Source organism: Lontra canadensis, unplaced genomic scaffold (assembly GCF_010015895.1).
Source record: "Lontra canadensis isolate GAN:19392208 unplaced genomic scaffold, GSC_riverotter_1.0 scaffold2, whole genome shotgun sequence".
Taxonomy (NCBI): Eukaryota; Metazoa; Chordata; class Mammalia; order Carnivora; family Mustelidae; genus Lontra; species Lontra canadensis.
The window spans coordinates 16,256,054-16,275,433 of record NW_022630996.1 but is presented as its reverse complement, the minus strand read 5'-3'; the positions used below and the strand labels follow the sequence as shown (position 1 = coordinate 16,275,433).

The following is a 19,380-nucleotide window of genomic DNA, read 5'->3' as shown; positions in this document are numbered from 1 at the left end:
ATCAATTTATAGTAGAGTTTTACTGTTTTCAAGTAGCCAGTTCAATACACCTTTACAGGTTTCTTGTTGTTGTTGTTGTTGTTGTTTTGGTAACTACTGCATTCTGGGTATAAGTTTCTGATTTTCTAACTATATTTCATTTTGACCTCTAATAGAGTCATGCACCAGCATTTATATATTGGAACACATATTATTTTATTATAGTTTTTTTTCTTTTATATTACAGCCAGGCTAGCAAATCAACTTTTTAAAATAAATATAATAAAATAAAAAATAAAATAAATTTTAAAAAATAAGTAAAATATAGGTAGGTTTTAATCACGAATTTTATTTCAGAAGGTAAGGGGGGAGTTACAATGTATTAGTCATGAAAAAGGGGATTTGGGTGTGACAAGGTTGAGAAGCACTATATTGGAGCGTTGACATTTTCCTCAACCCTGCGCTCCTGACTTTGACGGTACTTTGATGGTACTCTGACAGCAACGTTTAGCCTACTTTGCTCTCTCCACTCCCACCAATCCCTGCAGCAGCTCCTCAAAGCTGCTTTGCTCTGCTAGTCCCACACCTTCTGAGCTCTCAGGGAAGCAAGTCCCGGACAGCGCCCCAGTACTGTCCCTGCCATCACGCCCGCCTGAGGCTCCCTCCAACCCCTCCCCAGCCCCACAGCCACATCCTGCCTCTTCGACCTTCACCCCGATTCACTTCTCATCTCCAATCTCTTCTGGACCATCTGTCTAGTGAGGAGGACCTGGCTGTGCTCTCTCCTGGCAGGGTTTTAAAATGTCCTCTTCTCTAGTTGGGGGTTTATCCTGCTCTCATAGGGTAATGTGTCAACTCAGCCCAAAGATCTAAAGAACAGAGAGCTCAGCTGAGCTTTCTGCCTCAACGGGACTGCTCCTCTTGCAAATTTTTCTCTTGTTTCCCTTGAGCTGATTGCTCATTCCCTCAGGCTGCCTCTCTCCAATTTGGCAGGACTGATAGGAGTAGGTGTAGGTAATTTGTGAGAACATACACAATTATATTAACTAGCTTTCTTTCTCTGGTATTAGGCCATACCCAGATTTTCTGTTCTATTTTTTGGCCACCACTTAACCTCTTGTTAGGTTGCTACTAGTTAAATTAAAACAAAACAAAACAAAACAAAACAAAAAAAAGATTAATGTATTTACTGTGAATGTCAGAGGGAGCATTTCTGTGACATGGCTTCTTTGCAGAGGCTGCCGATTGTATACTGATATTCCCATCCTTAAATAATAAATAGCAGAACCCCCCAGTTCTGAGTGGGTTCACAGCCATCCAGCTAAAAGCTACATTTCCCAGCTTCCCTTGCACCTGGGTGTGGCCATGTGACTGAATTCCGACCAATGGGATGTGAGCAAAAGTGATTATGCCCTTTCTAGGTCATGCCCTTAAAAGGAATGAGTGTGCCCTCCCCTTCTCACTGGTCAGCATGCAAACGTGATGGCAGGAGCTGGAGCAGCCACCTTGAAACCCAGAGACAAATAGTGACATATTGACAATGGCAGAGATACTCCACCAGTCCAGGACTGCCCGTCTTTGGACTACTGTGTAAGAGCAAATTGAAATTCTATTTTAAGTCACTACATTTTGAGGTCTTTTGACTACCTAGACTATAAGTAATTCATGTAAGCCTCATGTCATTACTTTTACCTAGGATCCTGAAGTTATTTGTACTTATTTGTGTTTTCTTATTTCAAATCATATGTTCTGCGTCTTCCTTTTATAAAAAATTAAACTGTCACTAATAGTCTAATTTTTTCCCCGAGAACCAGCTTATGGATTTATTTATTCTAGTGTGCTTAGTATTTTAAGATTATGTTGGCTTCCTTTATACTTGAATGGATGTCATTCCTGTATGTAAATGTAAATCCTGTTTGTGGAATTATTGGTTCACATCATTTCATTTTCTCATCCCATGTAAAGTTGCTGAAGTCTAGAACCAGTCTCATTTTATTCCCCTTGGTAGGAGTGCCTGGGTGGCTCAGTGGGTTAAAGCCTCTGCCTTCGGCTCAGGTCATGATCCCAGGGTCCTGGGATCAAGCCCTGCATTAGGCTCTCTGTTTCCCCCTCTCTCTCTGACTGCCTCTGTGCCCACTTGTGATCTCTGTCAAAGAAATAAATAAAATCTTAAAAAAAATGTATTCCCCTTGGTAGATTGTCTGTTTCTTCTATCCAGATGTTTGTAGTAAGATGCTTTTGTTGTGCTTAAGATTTAGCAACTTCCCAAGAGCTATACTGGTCTCAGTGGTTTCTTTACTCAGTTTACCTGGAATAGAGCAAATCCATTTGTGTGCCAAATTGGGTCTTTTGTTTCAGAAATGGCTTTTTCTTTTACGTGTTTGACTACTTTTTCAATTCCATTTGTTCTCTCTTCATCAGGGACTCTAGCTGTACGTTTGGTCAACATAAATGTCTCCCACATCCATCATTTTCTTTCCATTCTTTTCATCTCTTGCCCTTCTTTATTATACTTAGTGTGATAGACTCTGACCTGCTGACCATATCACTGACTCGGTTTGCTGTCATGTCACCTCCATTTCTTGTGGAAATGTGACTGTCAGATACTGAGCAGTCAGATACTTGAGTGTGACTGTCAGATACTGAGTGGGTTTTTCTTTTTTTTTCTCCTTACCTCATCAGGTCCCCTTTTTATCTTATTTTGGTATCTCTAATTTTGTTTGTCTACTTGCTTGTTTCATGGGAACTGTAAGGTCCTTTGATGGTACAGAGAGGATTCTTGTCAAGGACTTTATTCTATTTCCTCGTATCATTTTTCTTCTGAGTTATATTCTTTTAATGTATTTTCCTATGGACATTCTTTGGGAGAAAAGGGTAATATCTTACATAGATCCTATGGTATATTTATTTATTTATTTTATTTGTCAGAGAGAGAGAGTGCACAAGCAGGGAGAGCAGCAAGCAGAGGGAGAAGCAGGCTCCTCACCAAGCAAGGAGCCTGTCGTGAGACTTGATCCCAGGACCCCAGGATCATGACCTAAGCCGAAGGCAGACACTTAATGACTGAGCCACCCAGGTGTCGCTCCATCAACCCTTTAGATACAAATTCTATTTCACAGGAAAAACAGTAGCTAGACAAGCAAACTAGACACCACAAGGAAGTAACCAGACAGATCCAGAAGGTGAGAGATTCTGTAGGACCACTATCTCAATTGCTTCCACTAGTAAGTGTCCTAAAAAAGGGACTGTACTAGATTAAAATAAACTTAAGGGGGATGTGTGCTCCTGGATTGAATACTGATTTGGATAAATCAGTTGTAAGAATAACTGGAGTTAATTGGAGAAATTTTAATATGGCCTAGAAATTAGATGAGAGGAGATAAAAGTATACCAAAATACAATGGTAAAAAGTGTTGGCTAAATAATACAGATTCTAAAAAAATTAAAAACAATTTTTAGAGCATAACACACACACACACATGCACATCCATGGTTGTCGCAGTGATGTTCTCTGGGAGGTAAGAATATGCTGTTTGTTTTTTAAACTTGTCTCTATTTTCTGATGTTCTACAAGCACATGTACTGCTTATGTAATAGTTTTTTTTTTTTAAATAGTGACACAGATTTAAATGGGACAGATTTGTCATGAAGATAATAAAGCTTATACTTCAGAGCCCTTTGTTCACACGGAAACTTCCCAGGCCCCTAAGAGGGCTTCTGGCAATGTTTTATCATATTTTTGTGGTAATACCATATTTATTTTCCTTTTTATGTTTTAGAAATGTTTTACTGTAGTAAAATAGACATGAAATGTACCATTTCAAGCATCCAGTTCAGTGGCATGACATCCATTCACACTGTTGGGGGCCCATTACCACCCGCATCTCTGGAACTTTGTCATCTTCCTGAACTAAAACTCTGTACCCATTAAACAATAACTCCTTACTGCCCCAACCGTCCAATATTTTTATTTTTTTAAGATTTTATTATTTATTTGACAGACAGAGATCACAAGTAGGCAGAGAGGCAGGCAGAGAGAGAGGAGGAAGCAGGCTCCCCACTGAGTAGAGAACCCAATGTGGGGCTCAATCCCAGGACCCCGAGATCATGACCAGAGCCAAGGCAGAGGCTTTAACCCACTGAGCCACCCAGGCACCCCCAGTATTTTTATTTTTAGGTGTCTCCAAAACCGTATAAGCTCTAAGCTCCACAGCACCCTGGTCTAGCCCCAACTGAATATGCAATCAGGTATTCTGGTCACTCCTGAGCAAGTTTGAAGTGATACTCAACACTACTAAGTGATTTTAGCCTCAAACCAAAGTACTATCAATATTGTCAAAGAGACAAGACCACTGTGGTGGTGAGAGGGGGGGGCAAAGGGGCAAGAGAAGCAGACTCCCCACTGACCAAGGAGACTGATGTGGGACACGATCCCAGGACCCCAGGATCGTGACCTGAGCCGAAGGCAGATGCTTAACCGACTGAGCCACCTAGGTGCCCTGTATCAGCAATTTTTAAGCCTGACTTGGTATAACAGAAAACCCAAATTTATTTCTCTCATATATAAAGGAAGTCTGGAGGCACGCAGTCCAGGAAGGACTAGTATGGCCATTTTATGATCATCAAGGAACTGGAGCCCTTTTATCTTTCTATGCTACCATCAGCAGAATGCCACATCATGGCCCAATGGGGCTGCTCAAGCTCCAGCTGTCAAATCTCTATTCTAGCCAGAAGGAAAAAAATTAGAAGGAGTGAGAAAGTATGCCCCTTCCTCCTATGTCTCTTCACCACAGATGCAGGTTGCGCTTACATCTCTGTTGCCACAACATAGTCACGTGGCCTTACCCCTAGCTGTAAGGGAGGCCAGGAAATGTAATCTTTATTCCAGAAAACTGTGCGTGACTAAAGATCAGACATTCCACCATTAATAAGGAAATGGAGAGAATGGATACTGAGAAAGGCAACTAAGCATCTATCAGATGGTTTTTGTGCTAGCTTTTGAGGCTTGATGGGGGCAAGTAGGAAGGGTAGACATCTTAAAGACATTTGAGTATTGCTTTAGATTCTGTTTAGAGCCGAAAGCTCACTTCCTCGTAATTAGCTTTCTAGACTGGGCGCTAAACCCTCTTCCACATACCACAGAAATGGGCTAAACAGACTTGCAGAGAAAACAGAAAAAGCCATCTTCCCCACTGAAGGGGACTTCTGGCTGTCTCAATGGCCAAATACATACAAACTACGTATTTAGACCAATCAGCTAGACTCTGGCAGGCAAGTTCAACTCATCTCAGCGTGTTAACTGCCATCACTTTTGGACTGTGTGTTGCTTCCAGAGAAATGTCAACCTCAGAACGGGGTCTCTTGATCCCATCCCTAGAAACCATTCCATGGAGGACATTTGTCCCACGTGATAAACAGAAGAAAACAAGGAACATGAACTCGGCAGTTGCTTTACCAACCAGGGAGTGGTTTCAGGTGCTGGAATGGGCAAACTAGAAGCCTCTAGACAAGGGGCAGATGGAACCAGGTCAGCAGAGCCTCTAGACCTTTCAGCCGCCGCTCTGACTTGATAACGAAATGCAAAAGTAATTCTTCACGCTTGTACATCACATGCACTGGTTGTCCGATTACTTTTCTGAGTTGATCATATTTGATTTTGATTTGATAATACATAGCTTAGTAAATTCCAGAATTTCGTCCACATTAGAATATGATTCCTCCCCGAAGCGGACTTGAATAGCGGTCAGCCTGCTTCCTTCTTTGCCCTTGACCTAGCTACTGCAGGGTTTGGGGCTCTTGCTTCCTCCGACTCCAGGCTGAGGAATGCTGTCACTCTCTGAGAGGGGGAATGTCTCGTTGATCTAGCGGAACTGCCCCAAGGCGGTTCCCCTCTTCTCCGCTGGGCACCCTCACAGAGCCAGCCTCTGGGGAAGAAACTAATTGCGTGGACTCCTCCTTCAGTGTGACCTCCTGAGGGAAACAGACCTGCAGACGTAACTACCCAGGCAGAGCAGAGCGCGGAGCAGAGCCCTGCCATTCCTTCCAAGACGAGTAAGTGTCCTCCGGATAAACGCAGCCTCATCACAGCTGGGAAAGGTGGGATTTGAAATAGACAACAGCCCTTGAAACTGTTTGGGGTAGGTTGCATTAAGAGTAAGGGAGAGTTAAGGATTCCCTGCGGCTCAGTCAGTTAAGCATCCGCCTTCCGTTCAGGTCATGATCCCAGAGTTCTGGGATCAAGTCTCTTATCGGCTTCCCTGCTCTGCAGGAAGCCTGCTTCTCCCTCTCCCCCTGCCCCTGCTTGTGTTCCCTCTCTCCCTGTCTCTCTCTCTCTGTCAAATAAATAAATAAAATCTTAAAAAAAAAAAAAAAAAAGATTAAGGGAGGGTTGAAAGGCAGGGAAGAAAATACCCTCCCAGCAGCTTTCCTTCCTTGCTTCCTACCTGGCTCACCCCTTTCCCAGCAACCTCTGGGGGCACTATGTCCCCGGGTTCCAGACAGGGGCTGGGGACTATTAGGGCAGAAACAAGCCCTCTGGAGGAAAAGAGAGGCCCCTCTGCATTTTCCTTTCCCACAGGCCTGCCCTGGTTTTTTCATGATGTCATCCATTCATCATTGTGAGCTGATTGGCGGTCCCAGGCCTTGGCCAGCCGCCCAGGGCCAGGAGGGAAGAGAGAGATACCAGGCCAAACTTGCAGCAGGCCCCTGAGCATGTGCGGAAATGTTGTCATCAGTTCCACAGAGAAAGACTCGGTGGAAATCAAAGAAGACAGTAAAAGTCACAAGATCTTTTCCAACATTCCCTTCCCTGAATGCCTGGGAAGAAGTCAGGGGCCTCTTGTCCGTGGATGGGGAGCCGAACCCTGGAGTGGGCTTGGGTGTGGAGGAGGGACTTCTCTGCCAGATGCTTCGTTCTCCAGAATTCAACCTGTTTCCTGACTCAGTGGTGTTTGAAAGCAACTTTGTCCAGGTACCCTTGGGTCGCTCACAATGGCACTCCTTGATTCTTCTCAACTTGTTCCCAAGATGTGGCTGGGAGAGTCTGTCCCAGGGCCTGGAGTAGAGTGAGCACTGAGGCAAGGAGAAGTCAGTGGGCCTGGAATGCAGATGACCCTGACTTTGCTGAGCCCCACACAGAGCTTTTTCCGCAGACACTTGTCATCGTGGGGACAGAGGTCAGGTGTTCTCTGCTCTGAGTAGAGGACTTGGTATCCGAACCCCTCAATGTGCTTCCTTCTCCAGGCTGTCAGCCCCAAGAGGTGAACAAAGAGGAGGCAGTGAAGGGGGCTGCCCTGGGAGGCTTCATAGCAGAAATGCTGGTTGGTGAAAGAGCAGGAGCAGGGCCCTGAGAGGGACCAGGGCTCAGGGTCTCTGCCTTCTTGTCAGGGGGTGTCATTGTGCAAGTGATCTGCATGCCCTGAATCCTAGTTTCCTCTATTTATAAAAGGGATTGGCCCAAGCTGGTTGTTGCATGTGAACCCAGGAAGCAAAGGTGCAAGTACAAAGGGCACTTGGGGCATTTTTTTTTAAAGACTCATTTATTGGGGCACCTGGGTGGCTCAGTTGTTAAGCATCTGCCTTCGGCTCAGGTCATGATCCCAGGGTCCTGGCATCGAGCCCCTCATCAGGCACCCTTCTCAGCAGGAAGCCTGCTTCTCCCTCTCCCACTCCCCCTGCTTGTGTTCCCTCTCTTGCTGTCTCTTTCTGTCAAATAAATACAATCTTTAAAAAAGAAAGAAAAAGAGAGAGAGAGAAAAGAATAAAGATTTGTTTATTTATTTGAGACGGAGAGAGAGCATGTGCGAGTGCACTGCACAGAGGGAGGGGCAGGAGGGGGAGAGAAACTCAAGCAGACTCCTCACTGAGCACAGAGTCCACAAACTGGGTGTGGGATGGGCTCCATCCCAGGACCTCAAGATAGTGACCTCAGCCAAAATGAAGAGTCAGCCTCTTAACCAACCGCACCACCCCGGGGTCTCTCTGTTCATTTTTATTTCCTTGCCTGTTCTTCCTTTCCTCTGGCCGAGTGGAACCCAGAATAAACAGACCTTGGGAGCTGCAAGGGAAAGTGCAGGAGGTAATGGGGCCCTCAAAGAATGGAGTAAGGACACATTTTTCAAAGAAAATCCAGGAAACAGTGTGGGAAGGAGTCACAGAAATGTGACACAGGACCGGGAACTCTTGGGTTATAGTTCTTGTGGGCAATTGTTAGTAGGTGGTGGGGTAAATACTCCTCCAGTTGTTGAAGCCATATAGGTTTAAACAGTGGTTCTCAACAAGTGTTGATTTCGCCGGTCACCACCAGGGGGCATTTGGCAACCTCTGGAGATACTATTGATGGTCCCAACTTGGGAGGCCGGGCGTGGGGAAGGGTTGCTACTAGCCTTTAGTGCATAGAGACGGAGACTGCGTAACCATCGTGCCTTGGTCGGGAAAGCCCCCTCCCCCAAACAAAGAATTAGCCAGCTCCAAATGTGGATAGGACTGAGGTTGAGAGACCACCTCTGCTAGAGTACACTGCTGCTTCTGCCCAATGCTCAGGCTGTGCCCCTCGGGCTGCTTTGCAGGTCAGAAAGGGCAGGAACTGGATAGACATCTACAAACCCTCCAAGACCATGGCCCTTGGGGTAACCTCCTCCGTGCCCTGCCTGCCCCTTCCCAATATCCTCCTCATGGCTAGTGTCAAATGGCACCAGGGACAGAGCCAGACATGGAACAGACCATCTACGGCCCCAAACATCAAGCTGAAGAGGTAAGCAATAGAGATGCGAACAGAGGATGAATGGGGTGAGGGGTGGACCCAAAGCAGAGGCTGCTTTGTGACTCAACTCAAAGTAGGGAGAAACAGAGAAGTCACTGGCAGTGACATTACTTTTTTAGACAACAGTAGCCCAAGAGAGAGCGTGCACTGGAAGCATTAAGGCCAAGGTTGCGGGGGAGATGGGGTGGAAAAGAGAAGTGTTATGTGGTCAGCAATGAGAAGCCAGTCAGCACGCCCACTTTCCTTCTTGCTGCTCTCACCCACTGAATCCATAGGAAGTCTCCCTGCCTTGGGCCAACGGGCAAGGAAGCAGCGAGGTCTGGCAGATAGAGCACTAGTTATGAGACACGGGTTCTAGCCTTCGGTAGCCAACGACCTGAATCATTTTTGAGTCTCAAGGCTATCTCCCTCATCCCAGTTTTCCTACTTGGTAAAACGAGTGGAACTAAGTCTCCCTTAAAACTGTAACGTACAGTGACCTCAGACTCCTCTGGGAAGAAACAGTCCTTTTTGATATAAGTAATCTGTAGGATATCTCAAGAATCTCTAGAGATTCCCAGAAATCCAGACAAACCCTTCATTTCTCCATGTTGGCTCCGTGATAAACCTCGCCTCTATGTTCTGCGCGTACCTATAGAAAGCCCAGCCCAGTTCCTTGAACTTTAGCTCCTTTGGGAAGAGCAGTGAAAGCACTAGGGTCAATGAACAGACAGGCTAGACAGCGCCACTCTGTGGCAGAGAAGGGCAGTTCCTTTATGCTATCAAGAAAAACCGGAAACTCCTGCTACCCAGCCACCTTACCCCAGGGCTATCTCTCTCAAGCAGGATCCCAGGGAACACCAGCCTGAGAATCATGGCAGATTTCAGGGCGACACCCCAGACCCACCGAATCTGAGTTGCAGGGGATTTCTTCAGGTGTCTGCGTTTTAAACAAGCTCCCCAGGTGAATCTGGTCTCTGCAAATTTGAGCACCACGGTGCTGAGCATTCTCTCTCCTACCCCCGAAAGCCTCAGTCCTGTAGGAGACACTCCTCATATTAATGAAGACGGGGTTGGATCAGAAGCCACAGGGCTGCCACGGTGTGTCTTCTCTTGTGGCTTCAGGATCCTCCCACTGAAGTTCGTGGAGTTCCAGGTCTGTGACCGGCTTCAACGCATCTTGCGATTGAGGACAGTCACTGAGAAGATCTACTACCTGAGGCTCCACCAGGACCATCCTGAGACTGTCTTCCACTTCTGGATCCGGCTGGTGCAAATTCTGCATACGGGGCTGTCCATCACCACCAAGGACCCAAGGATCCTTTTCACTCACTGTCTGGTACCCAGGATCAGCTGCAGCCCCTCGGGAGACACTCACGTAAGTGGGCACCATTGCCCCCTCCAGCAAAGGCCAGAGCCGAACTGTGGAGTTTAGGTGAGCTGGTAGGTGAGCTCGTAGGTGAGCACCCCGTGAAGGCGATCCCTGCCTTAGACCTTTGCTAATCAGCTTTATTGGGGGCATAATTTATGGCCATAAAACCCAACCGTTTCAAGCGTACCACACAGTGTTCTCAAGTAACAGTACAGAGTTGGGCAACCATCACCCTACAAATTCCCTTGTGCCCATGCGCAGTCCTTCAAATATCCCTATTTCCTGCCCTACGCAGCCACTGCCCAAGGCAGTCTCTATAATTTCTTATTTCTTAGAAATTTCGTATAAATGAAATCCTACGATACTAGTCTTTTGTGCCTGGTTTCCTTCCCTTAGCATGGTGTTTTTCAGGCTCATCTAGATTGTAGCATGAGGCCACTTCTGCACCATCACAGACTATCTGTTTTCCTCTTCATTGCAGATTATTAGCATTCCGGTGTATGGATATATCACGTGTTGTTTATTCATTCACCAGTTGGCCATTTGGATTGTTTCCAGTTTTTGACTATTATGAATAATGCTGATGGGAACATTTGTGTACAAGTTTTTGCATAGATGTATGTTTCATTTGTCTTGGGTAGATTCTAAGGAATGTAATGGCTGGGTCATTTTTAAAAAATGTTTAAAGGTTTTATTTATTTATTGGACACAGAGAGAAACAGCACAAGCAGGGGGAGCAGCAGAGGGACAGGAAGAAGCAGGCTCCCCACTGAGCAGGGGACCCGATGCAGGGCTCCATCCCAGGACCCCAAGATCATGACCTGAGCCAAAGGCAGTTGCTTAGCAACTGAGCCACCCAGGTGCCCTGAGAAATTAATTTTTAAAACATCTATTAAATTCCTACAACAGATATTTGATCCCCCTACATTTAAATACAAAACTAAGTAGCAGAAGCTTTACTAAAATTTATAAGAATAGGCTGTTCAGGAACGTATGAAGGTATGTTTATAAGAATAGATGATCTAGGGGCACCTGGGTGGCTCAGTGGGTTAAAGCCTCTGCCTTCAGCTCAGATCATGATCTCAGGGTCCTGGGATCAAGCCCCACATCAGGCCCTCTGCTCAACAGGGAGCCTGCCTCCCCGTCTCTCTCTGCCTGCCTCTCTGCCTACTTGTGACTTCTGTCTGTCAAATAAATTTAAAAATAAATAAATAAATAAAAAAAAGAATAGATGATCTACTAAATTACTTCTAAAGTTTTCAATGACAGTATTATCCTTAAGGCACCAAAGTCTATTTATAACAATTCAGGGGACAGAAACAAACAGAAATGGCCTCAGAATTGCCCCTCTGAGCAGCTGACCCAGCAGCCCAGAGGAAGAGCCCCAGTTCCAGCACCTTCATGTCTGGACCGTGATTAGGAAGATGCAGAGACCCCAAGGCCTTAACCACCTGGCTTTGTTTTTTTCCTCCACCTAGTCAGTACAGAAGAAACCCCAAGTCTCTCAGCCCAGCGAGAGCCTCATGCAGCTGATGGCCAAGGGGGAGAGTGAGGCGCTCTCTCAGATTTTTGCTGACTTGCACCAGCACAATGAGTTCAGGTATGTGCCTTAAATCAGGCCAGTCTCCTGTCCCTGCCACAGCCCAGATGGCCTGGGCCCTAAGATCCAGAAACCAAGCAAAGGGAGGAGCGTGAAATGCTGCCACTCAGGATCCAGGTTTTATCCTTGACTCAGAATAACCTTTACCCCGTTCTCTTTGCCTTAGTCTCCTCCACACAGCCAGAATGGTGGGCCTGACTCCAGAGGAATGTTGTACAAAATAAAAAGTAACTCTTCGATAAGAAGAGTAAGTTAGTAGCATAGGTGGGAAAGGAAAACCTAATTTCTAACCCAGTTCCTAGTCCTTAGGGAGAAAAAGTAAAAACACTGTCTACTCATTGAGTTCCTTTACCTCTTCCCCAGGCCTCTGCTTAGCCTTCAGGAAGCTTCTGTGGTTGCTTTCTAAATGGATAATCTGTTCTGGAAAGCTCCATTGTACCGGCCCATGTCCTCTGTGCCTGAGGAAATGTCCCTGTATGTGCAGGTGCCTTAGGGCTGACAGGCACTGAGAGCACTTAGACCACAGGGCACTGCGACCAGACGGCAAAGATGATGTGGGAATCGGGGTCCTGGCAATTTTGATTTGTGGTTTAAAAGAAAAGGGAGGACAGAAATAAGTTAGGAAATGTCACCAGAAGAGAAAAACCAGGAAGGAAGGAGAGAGAGAGAGAGAAAAGAAAGAAAGAAAGAAAGAAAGAAAGAAAGAAAGAAAGAAAGAAAGGGAGGGAGGGAGGGAGGGAGGGAGGGAGGGAGGGTAGAGGAGAGGAGAGGAAAGAAAAGAAAAGGAAAGAAAGGCTTTTTTCTTAGTGCCAGGAGTGAACCAGTAGAGTTGGAGGGGACAATCTCTTATAGCGGTTCAGAGCTCACCCAGCCCTGGGCCCCAGGCACTGCTCTGACTGTGAGCCCTTGGGCCCATTGCTTCACTTTTCTGGCCCCAAGGGTTCAGATCTGCAGAATGGAAATAAATGATGGTAGTGCCAACCTCACCCAGATAGCATAAGGTGACATGAGCTCATACACATCAGTCCTTGGCATGCTCCTCAGCAAATTCAGAGGTGGACAGACGAAATCCTCAATAAATATTAACTTGTATTATTAACTCAAACGTGGGCTGGAAGTAGAAAAGTATTCACGCAAGAGAAAGATGTGTCAGTTGCCCACTGCCTAAGAATTTATACCGGAAGTTGTCACTCTATGTATGTATCAGAGGCTTAACTACAGAGATCTGTAGTTAAGAAATTTCTGGGTGAGATGTCACATTGCTGAGCTGGAGACCCCTGGACTCTAGTAGAGCAAGATATATTGAAGCAACTTACTGACCCTCTCAAAATATGAAATCATGGATTTTTCTTTTGCCATTACCATTTGCTTCTATTTATACTCCTGGCCACCATTCAGTCACCTGGCCACACCCAGCTACAAGGGAGCTGGGAAATGCACTCACCAGCGTGTATAGCCACGTGCCCAACACAAAGTCAGAGGCTCTGCCACCCACAGAAGGAAGGAAGAAGGGGGTCTATGGGCCTGTTGTCAATCTCTGGCACAGGCAACTTTTAATATTTCTGGAAGGTCAGAGGGGACTTAAGGCCAGAAGGAGAAATAGGCTCTACCCAGAGGAAGGGTGGAGAAAGCTGCAGAGGTTGAGGGAACAAATGAGGCTTCATCCTGAGGAAGAGATTGGTGAGTTTAGAAAAAGGGAGGGTGGGCCAGTGCAGAAATGGCGGTGATGGGAGGACGGAAGGAGAAGTGGGCAGAGCCGAGCCAGGGCCTGGGAAGCCCTGTGAATGAATTAAGGCTTTAGTGGAGTGGGAGTCTCAGCCTCATTTTAAACTGGGAAGTGATGTGATCCAAGGTGACGCTGGCTATCCAGATGACAGTTGATTTGAAGGGAGGGAGCCTAGGTGTGAAGAGGCCGGCCAGTAAACTGAGGCAACCTCATCTGGGCTGTCATGTCCCGAATGGATCAGAGGGCTGTGAGAAACAGGGAGAAATGAATTTTTGCTTCACTGTTCTCTCAGGAATTGCTTTGGACGGACATTTGGTCTCTTCTCTTTAATTTCCCAGAACGAAGCCTCCAGTGATGGTTTCTCTCTCCTCATCCAGGCAGGTTCTAGTCTGGTCACAATTCTATCAGTTTTTGCACATTGGCCACAACAAGCAACTTACAGCAAATAAAATGAAAGGCTGAGACAAAGGACCAAACAGATGGAGTCGCACCCACTCTTCCTCAGCAAAAGCAGCAGCAAGGGCTCTGCTCCCACCTCACCCCCCTCTCCCCTCCCCCTTCCCTAGTTTTTCTTCTGGTACTTTGTTACCAGGGTAGCCGCAGCTGGCCTTTTTCATATTTATATCTTCCTCTAAAGCTTTTGCATCAAGAAAAATATGACTAGAAACAAGATTTGAAATGAGAATTTCATGCTCTGTTCTTTTCCTTTTGACCTTCGTTTCCTTGATCCTGAAATGGCTGGAGTTCCAGGAGCAGCAAAAAGACACAGACCAAAAGGGACAGCTCAGGTAATGGAGGGAACGTCTCGGAGAACTTTCTGCCCCATAGATGTAGGAAGAAGGTCCCCTCCAGCTCCCCATCCCAGCTTCCTCTGATCTCTGTTGTCCTTCCATACCTGAATCTGTCCTTCCATACCTGAGTCTGACTTCCTCTAGGCTTTTGGCCACCACGCTCAATTTGGCAGCAAGTCTTAGCGATTTCTCTCTTTGAAATGTTTCTGATATGCTTTCCTTCAGTTCTACTCCCACAGATTCTACCCTAATCCGCCTTATTACCACATGCCTGGCCCATCCAATGATCATCTGCTAGTTTATTCATTCATTTACTCATTCCAAAACATGCAGGGAGCCCTTGGTAAGTGACCAACACTGTGAAGTCCCAATGAAGGAGGACACAGTATCCCCTCAAAAAGGTTTATAATTTGGTGGTCAGATGGGTAGATCCTGAAATCACAAAACCTCTCCTTCTAGGAAACATTCAGAACTCATGCCTGGGGTACCTCGGGAGCACAAAGACAGGGGTCCCTCACTCCCCCCAGGAGGCTGTTGGGGAGGGCCTATGAGCTGAGTCATAGAGGAGGGGTACAGGCAGGGCCAGCAGAAGAAAAGGAGGCAGAGCCTTCTGAGAGACAGAGTCTGTGTGAAAGTGCATGACACATTCTGGAAACAGCAGCCAGTTCCCTAGATATTGCCAGGTTCTAGTTTACCCCAGATCCACTCTTTTTGACATGCATTACCCTGTGCGAACTTCCCCCCCTTCCCCATCTCACCCGATCCCTTTCTCCCCCTCAAATAGAAGCCCTGTGCCCCATCTTTTTCTCCAGCCCAAATCTGCTCTAGGTAAGCCTTAGCTATCCTTCCCCATGTGTTATTCATCCCGTCTGCTCCCTTCCCCCTGATGCTCCACCCGCAATCCTACCTATCTTTCCAGACGAATCCTTCCTTGGTCATAACCTCTCTCCCATTATTCCCTACTTGTTTCATAGGCTTAAGTCTCATTTCTTCAACCAATATTCATTCTTCTCATGCCTCTGAGTTATCTGCAGTGGCAAGCCCAGGATTAGGAACGCAAAGGGAGCTCGAGAAATATCCACGCGCCACACCACTAATAAATTATTCCTCCAAACTGGTTCAGGAGGTGGCCAGGATATCGTGTTATACTTAGGAATTTAGAGGAATGCGTAGATCTCAGAGAAGCTCTGCCGACTTTCGTCCAGTCCGGGATTGCAACTCAAATGTCTGCAGGTGCTATGAATGGGTAGGGAGTCTAGGTGTCCTGTAAGAAATGGCTGACTTTTCTCTCCACTCCATTGTGAGTTACACCCCAGCTGGACTGACCCTTGGTTTCAGCACTGAGGAGGGAGTAGGAGGTGATGGGGAGGGTAGCATCAAGAAAGTGAAGGTTTCCATGAAGCCTTCAGTATTCACCATGGTGGAACACAAGCCTGGTATCGCCAGATACTCTGATTTCTCAACAAAAGCCAAAAATCTGGATTCTTACGTAACACAGCCCCTCCCCCATAAAAACTAAAACACAGTCCAGGCTGATACTTAGTGGGCAAACACAACATATCTGGAGAGCGAATTCAGCCTGGAGGCTGCCGGGTCATCCAGTCCCTGCTCTAAATGGTAGGTAGAGTTGACCTGGGTCCATATTCTCCCAAGCCTGAGAATGCATTCTCATGTCATGTGAGCGATGATACAATGATGATGCATTAGTGTTTTCACACAAACATTCCATCACACACATACACTCAAAACATACTCCATGAGATTATGGTTGAAGAAGACAGAATAAGTCACACTTATTTCTAGGACTCGAGAGAACAGCTGGAATTTCAGAATCATGAGGTATGTGTTGTCACGGAAACTATGACGCCCATGCTGTCCTAAGGCTGATTTCAATGAATCATCCTAGGATGTCCCCAGGACCCTTTACTTTCCTTGGAACTGAAGGAACCCTTTTTCAACTCTTTGGTCCAGATAGTATACCCTTTGAGTTTGGAAGGACAATTATACCCCAGCCTCTGGGAACTTCTGGATGAAAAGAAAGAGAGAGCTACCTTTGGAAAAACCAGTGTCCCAAAGCTTACCTGTGTGGCTGAACCTTTCAACTCCCCCATCAGTGGGTAGTGCGGCCCTACTGCAGTGCTTCCCAAACTATAGTGTGCAAGCAGCCCCCTGGAGATCTCGTTAAAATGCAGATTTTAAGTCAGTATTGTGCATTTCTAACACGCTTCCAGGTTATGCCAAAGCTGTTGGGCGGCAAGCCACCTTTACGGTAGCTGAAGCCAAGTGGACTGAGAATAGGCTCAGGCTGGAGGGCATCTGGGTTCAAGGCCATTGCCATTTCAGCTAGCTGAATCTCCTCGGGAAATTCATTCAGTGATCCTCTCCAAGCCGTATTGGTTCCCTCCTTTTACTGGCACTGCCTGGTTCAAATGATAGAATAGTTAAAACATGGGCTCTAACTGCCTAGCTTTGAATTCTGGCTCTGACTCCTCATTATATGACCCTGGGTAAGTGACTTAACCGCGCTGGGCCTCAGAGTCCTAGTAAGATGGGGACCACAGCAGCGCTGATCTCTCCAGCTCCTTGTGAGAATTAAAAGAGCTTTAAGGCGCATGATGGTTGGGGACCATGCCTGGCTCCTAAGAAGCACCCCACCAGTGTTGGGCCATGACTGCAAGACTGCTCTGTGAATTAAAGGTACAAACAAATGCATTCCCTTTATGACCTAGAGAGAGAGACTCACAGAGAGGATGGCATCCCTTGCATCCGTGACCTCAGCTGGAGAAATTCGCTCACTTATGGAGAATGGGAAAGAGAGAACCCCTCTGGGCCGCAGCCTCTTTCGCTCCTCAGCACCCTGGCAGCCTCCACGGGGCTACAGCTGGCCCCACTCATATAGGTACTATGTTGGAAAGAATCTGACCGTCTTCATGGGACAGCTCTGGAGTCCCATTTCAGGCCTGGGTTCAGGTCCTAGGGGCCTGGGGGTGATTCCAGGAGGTGGTGGGTGGGAGCGGGGCGTGCCAGCCAAAGCCACCTTGGTTCTGTTTGTCCCTTCCCGGTTCTTCTCTACCTCCAACTGGGTTGAGTGAAATCCTAAATGTGGCAGCTCCAGAGCCCCCCCTAGAGACCCCTGGGAGTTCTTACCAGTGGCCCTGAAGGGACAGAAACCAGGACAACACTGTTGTGGCTAGACCTGCTTTCTCCCGGCTGTGTGGGAGGGGCTGTGTCCTCCTGTCCTTCTCCACAGCACAGTCCCTCCCTCTGGCTTTGAGGGAGTGAGAAGCTGGCTCTTCCTTTTCCTTTCCAGAGCTCTTGGGGAGCCCCAACCTTCTGTCACAGAACAAACGAGAAGGAACTAGGCCAGAAAGCGTGGGCTAGGGGGTGATACTTCTCTGGAGCCCAGCCTTTATCTTTCCATGTGCCAAAGGTTCATCCTCATCTATATATTCGTTTGGCCAACATTCATTAAGTACTTCCTATGTGCCTCTGTCTGACCAGAGAGACATCTCTAAAGAAGGGAGGAGTGGCTTGTGTTTTCTCCAGCCAAATAATATCAATATAGCACTAACCCTTATGAGATGCCTGTTATTAAGAGTTGACAATTAAAAAACTACCTTAAGTATCTTTGTGTCCACAGACGAGTTTTTTAGGCAAGCTGTATCTCATTGGACATTTTTCTCCCCTACGCTAACAGGAAATTCTATCTGAACCCCTTTTGCACACTGGGGAGAATCTATGCAGCCCTCGCCAACACCACTCACATTCGGCTTTCTGAGGGACTCTGTCTGATGTAGGGAAGGAGAAAGCTACAACTAAGGAAAAATAAGAGTCTCCTCATGTTGACAGCATAGCCTTTCCTTGGAGAACCGTTTGGGAGCATGGCTCCGGGTAAGGGCATCATTCCAGCATCATTCCTCTACGCAACTCTGGTCCACACCACCACCGTCCTACCTCACCTCCGTTATCACCACCAGGGCGGGCACAGGAAGCTGTGATGGAGATGAAGAGAAGAAAGGAAAGGGAAGCAGGACTGATGGAGAGGGGAAGAGAACAAAATGGCGGTGAAGAGGAGGTAGAGGGAGGAAGTCAGAGGAGAGAGGAGATCTCACAGAAAGGTGGTAACAGAAATAAATAGAAGGGACCCGAATGAGAAGCCGAAGAGGAAAAGAGAAGAAATACACCACTGAGAGATGCCTCATGAAGCTTCTATTTATCTAATTTAAAACTTGAAAGTAAGGCCATATACCCAAACAAATGTGTTTTCTTCTCTGTGCCAATTATTCTGGATAACTATGAGGGACTAAAAACAATTCCAGCCAAGGGCCTCTCCTGAAGTTTCCTTTTTTCCCTATTTTATTTTATTTTATTTTAGTTGTTGTTAGTCCCTCTTTTGATTCAAGCTTTGCATCTTCTTCCTAAGCACATTCCCTAACTTGGATTTGCTAGTCTGGCTCTGGTGTTTCAAATGAAGGGTTGGGTTTGAGGCTGCAGAAAGGTTCCTCAGGAGGCAGTATTAAGGTGTATGAGGTAGGGGGACTTTCTCTTTCGTAGTCCAACATTCTAAGCTGGCTATGGTCTCAGTCCTATAGACACTAGCTCAATTTCTTTTGCATCTGACACCCCCTTTAAATGTTGACATACCTTGTTAGTGCTTATGAAACCAGTGATTCCACAGAGAGGCGGTCCTACCTCAAAACATAAGTAAGTCAGAGGCTCCAGGCTTAGAGTAAAGGTAAAATCAGAGGTTCACAAATTATAGATCAAGGGAGTCACCAAGGAGTGTCTGTCTCATGGCTCACAGACTGGCCACTTTATTTAAAATACACAATATTTCAGGGGTACCTGGGTGGCTCAGTGGGTTAAAGCCTCTGCCTTCAGCTCAGGTCACAGTCCCAGGGTCCTAGGATAGAGCCCTGCATTAGGGCTCTCTGCTCAGTGGGGAGCCTGCTTCCTCCTCTCTCTCTCTTTGCCTGCTTCTGATCTCTGTCAAATAAATAAATAAAATCTTTTTAAAAATTAAATTTAATTTAAAAAATAAAATACACAATATTTCACATTTAGTAAAAAATAGACTATGAGTATTTCAACCAACTTTCCAATTAGAAAGCTTTTTCAGATGTCTTGCTCTGATTTAAGATAGCCTATGAGGGTCTTTTCCAACACTGGAGT

General features: G+C 46.4%; 1 protein-coding gene across 13 annotated transcripts; it reads left to right on the top strand.

The window, feature by feature from the left end:
* Window positions 1-1,429: 1,429 nt before the first annotated feature.
* FAM71F1 (family with sequence similarity 71 member F1) lies at window positions 1,430-18,596 on the top strand. Of its 13 annotated transcripts, none has more exons than XM_032869735.1 (8): window positions 1,430-1,569; window positions 5,941-6,030; window positions 6,557-6,949; window positions 8,547-8,731; window positions 9,845-10,097; window positions 11,570-11,691; window positions 14,150-14,205; window positions 15,183-15,376. In XM_032869735.1, exons 3-8 carry the CDS (start codon window positions 6,701-6,703, stop codon window positions 15,359-15,361), a joined length of 1,044 nt encoding a protein of 347 aa, XP_032725626.1. In that variant the 5' UTR covers window positions 1,430-1,569; window positions 5,941-6,030; window positions 6,557-6,700; the 3' UTR covers window positions 15,362-15,376. The 13 variants fall into 13 exon arrangements, with proteins under 13 accessions (XP_032725626.1, XP_032725617.1, XP_032725677.1 ...); XM_032869786.1 differs by lacking the exons at window positions 1,430-1,569; window positions 15,183-15,376 and adding exons at window positions 16,938-17,107; window positions 17,938-18,596 and having other exon boundaries at window positions 5,854-6,030; window positions 14,168-14,205; XM_032869779.1 differs by lacking the exons at window positions 1,430-1,569; window positions 15,183-15,376 and adding exons at window positions 16,938-17,107; window positions 17,938-18,596 and having other exon boundaries at window positions 5,854-6,030; window positions 14,162-14,205.
* Window positions 18,597-19,380: the final 784 nt, after the last annotated feature.

Coding starts and splice junctions, on each gene's coding strand:
- FAM71F1 (XM_032869726.1), top strand. CDS start 6,701: ATGTTGTCATCAGTTCCACAGAGAAAGACTCGGTGGAAATCAAAGAAG. Junction 6,950..8,546: donor TTGAAAGCAACTTTGTCCAG/GTACCCTTGGGT, acceptor GCTGCTTTGCAG/GTCAGAAAGGGCAGGAACTG. Junction 11,692..14,149: donor CACCAGCACAATGAGTTCAG/GTATGTGCCTTA, acceptor TCCTTGATCCTG/AAATGGCTGGAGTTCCAGGA.